Below are 3,392 nucleotides of genomic sequence, written 5' to 3'. Positions count from 1 at the left end.
CTTTCCCTAAACAACAAAAGAGAAGAAGCATTTATTATCGTTACTAGGACAGAAATTTAGCTATCAGGGCTAAGACAATGTCTTGATTTAATTTGTTTCTCTGCCTTTCTCTTTTGCTTCTTGAGTTAGGACTTTATTTCAACTACCAGGGACTTCAGAGTTGCAAACTGCCAAGCGTATACCACAAGTGTTGTGATAACTGATATTTCTCCTGCTGGAGTCATGTGATTGAGCTGGTAGTCTCAATTTTCATTTAAAAAATAGTAAATATCTGTTCATCAAGGTTTCAAAGAAAAGCTTGACAGCATGAACATTAAAGTTCAAATACCAGAAGACTAATAAAAGGACTCCAATTTTTGTTTTGTTTTTGTTTTTTGGTTTTTTTTAATATGTTTGGAGTTGGTAACAGAGGTCAGCATGATTAAGACCCAAGGCCCCTGGATAACTGTAAGCTTGGACAACTGTCAGGACTGGTCAAAAACTTCCCTTTGAAACTACTGGTCAATAGAAAGTGGCTCTTTGACTAAGCAATATTTTTCATAAACATCCATCTGCTTTCTACAGAAAATGTCAATTTGTGTAAAATTTTCAATTAAGAACTGAGGACCTTCAGCTATACTCTTTTAAAACTTTGTATCTTAAATTTTCTTTGGAATTACATTAAGGAAACTAATGCAGTTGAAGATTTACAGCGTTGTTATTCTGAAGCACATGAGATGAGATAAGAGGTTGAGGGAACCTTTCGGTATTCATCATCCAAAGGGAAGGAAAGGGAAGTGCAGCCCCTGGGGCAGGATTACCAAGGCACATAGTGAGGCACAGTGGCAGACACTTGGAACAGAACTGGGGTGTTCCTGGTTCTTAGCCCCATGTTCAGAGATCTAGACAAAGATACCTTCACACCTTAGCAGCTTTACTTCTCATCTCCCTCCATATACCAGACCTGTAATTTGAAAAAATCCAAATGGTTTAATCACCTGGGATAATATATCTCAGGTTTTATGATGAAACCAGTGGATGCTGGGAAAGGACTTTAGGTGTTCAGTAAGTAGAGAACATATATTTGTACTCTACAGATGTGCTTTGTAGATCTATATCTCAACCACCAAGTTCCTGTGCTTTGATTTAAGGGAGTTCCTTGTCACCTGCAACACATCACTAAATATTCATTCCTGCATCTTCAATCTCTCTCTTTAATTTATAGTCATTTATTTGGTGCTTACAGTGCTGTCTCGGCCTCTCATCTTCAACATTGCTACGAGACAGGGAAGTATTAGATCAAATGTAGCAATGAGTGGCTGGGAGAGCATGATAAGCATACTGAGGATCACAAAAATATTCTGTGGCAGAGCCAGAAATTGAGCCTAAGCCTCCTGTTGCCCAGTCGGGTGGCTTAGTTGAAAACTACCCCTCCTTCTTAGGTCCCATCTACACACAAAGTCTGCAACTAGTTACAGCATAATCCATTGTAAATACAGTTTCTGCTAGTAAATGAGATTGCTAATACCCAGACAAAGTTATTTGGGTAAATCCAATATCCCTTTTTACACCAACTAAAGTAGTTTGAAAAATTCTTCTTTGCAAGCTTTTGGATGCAAATATCCTCCTTCAGGCAGAGGAAGCATCTGCAGTTGTTCTGTGCTCTTCCTGGATTGCTAATACTCAGCTCTCATGGCTTTTCTAGCTTTATCCATGGTTGTCTTCATATAACTGGCCTGCATTATTGCACCCCCATCCTTCAGCTAAACCAAATTGTGTATGCAACAGGCCTGACCTTCCTCTCAGCTGTGTGTGTGTGTGGCAGGGTATTCAAGAGTCTACTCCTTCACACACTGCTGCTAGTCCACTGTTCTCTCATACAGACACAACAGGAGACCTGCGACTGTTTTCTCAGACTGCTCTAGTACATGCATGGGCAGTCATTAGGTAGATGGGAATACATAATCAGTTTTAATATATAACTGTGCTGTGAATAAAGCTCAATGTACTTGTAAATAGGGCAGATATGAGTGCCATTAATTGGTTATTAAGACTCAATTCCAGTTTTCGTTTTAGGTGAGGCCTTGGCTACAGTGCTCTTACCTGTCTTTGTTGCACTATAAATGTTTTCAATAGGGAAGACTGTGCCTAGTCCATACAGGAGTACTTTAGCAAGAGCTGGTATGAGCTGGGTTGTGGTGACCAACACATTTACACAATTAGGCCTAGAAAACAAAACAGTTAGTTGGAATCATAGTTAGACAATCTGTGTCCTGCTCTCCACTGATGGTCTTGATTTCCAAAGAGATTGTTGATGTAGTTAAAGGCACATGTGGATTCTCTGCCATAATCTATTTATGAATTTATGAGAAATGAAATCATATAAAGCAAACCAGTGACAAAGACAGACTTGCTAAGGTTTTCACATACGCCAGTCACCCAGGACTTTAAATGGTGGCAAATGTCCAACATAATTTACAAAGGTTCCTTGGATGAACTAACTCATTCCTAGAACTGCCTTTTTGTCCCTTTGAAATTCTCCTCCAAATGTGTTTACTACCTGCCTGGGATGCCACCAATGAGGTATTTAGTAGTCAGCCAGGAAAAATAGATTATTTTTTTCTTTTGTTTGTTCCTTTGAATCATATCAAGTCCACCCCAACTTTTGATAATAGAAGTCATGTGCAGACTGGCCTCCCTCAAGTTTGGCCCACAAAGGCCCATAAATGTGCCTCAATTTGTTTAGACAAGAGGAAGGGAAGCAAAGGAGCTCTTGGAACAAGCCTGTAGGCAATTTCTTAAGCTGTTCTTACCGGGAATGTATCAAATTCAGAGCCTTCAGAGCGTGTGTGAGCCAAAGATCAGTCAGCGCTTCCAGCTCTGCTCTTAACTGCAGCCAGGTTTCCCTCTTAGGAGTGCCTATTAAACCTGCAAGCAGGGAAAGCAACATCTTTTTGTAGCTGCATAGAAAGGAACTCATGTGGCTTTGGATCTATTACACTAAAGGGCCTCCTGCTCTCTCCTGCGTAGGCTTGAATCTTATATTGCCAGCTCTCCCTCTTCCACTCTGGGTGGAAGTTCTTTCTAATCCTCCCCGGTACAGTGTCCCCCAAGGCTCTTGCTTTGAGTCCTCTTCCCTCCTCCAGGACCTGCCGGTAGTTTCACCTATGGACATTATTCTGAAGAGGATGATGCCCAGGCTGTTTATTAATGCCTCACAGTACTATTCATGCTTCATACTACTATTCATCTACTTCGTTCTCATCCAGTTCTCCCCAGTTTTGAGGGAACTCATTGGTTATTTGCAGTGCATATGACTGAATTAGAAGAGGGGTGCTCAATTCCCAGCCCACAGGCCAGAGCCACGTAATCCAGCCCCGGATCTCCCCACAGGTCTGGAAATTTGTCAGTGG

The 3,392-nt window shown here is 41.1% G+C and overlaps 1 protein-coding gene across 3 annotated transcripts in view; it reads right to left on the bottom strand.

The window, feature by feature from the left end:
* The window catches only part of EYA2 (EYA transcriptional coactivator and phosphatase 2), a 149,065-nt gene that overhangs the window by 5,722 nt on the left and 139,951 nt on the right, over positions 1-3,392 (bottom strand). For all 3 annotated transcript variants that reach the window (XM_014525637.2, XM_014525643.2, XM_014525657.2), the window contains 3 exons: positions 2,793-2,907; positions 2,083-2,204; positions 1-6 (listed from right to left, as the gene is read on the bottom strand). In XM_014525637.2, coding sequence (XP_014381123.1) covers positions 1-6; positions 2,083-2,204; positions 2,793-2,907 — 243 coding nt within the window. The remainder of the gene's footprint in view (positions 7-2,082; positions 2,205-2,792; positions 2,908-3,392) is intronic.

Source organism: Alligator sinensis, unplaced genomic scaffold (genome assembly GCF_000455745.1).
Source record: "Alligator sinensis unplaced genomic scaffold, ASM45574v1 scaffold76_1, whole genome shotgun sequence".
NCBI lineage: Eukaryota > Metazoa > Chordata > Crocodylia > Alligatoridae > Alligator > Alligator sinensis.
Note: the sequence above shows the minus strand (reverse complement) of the source record. Positions and strands in the feature narration are given on the sequence as shown.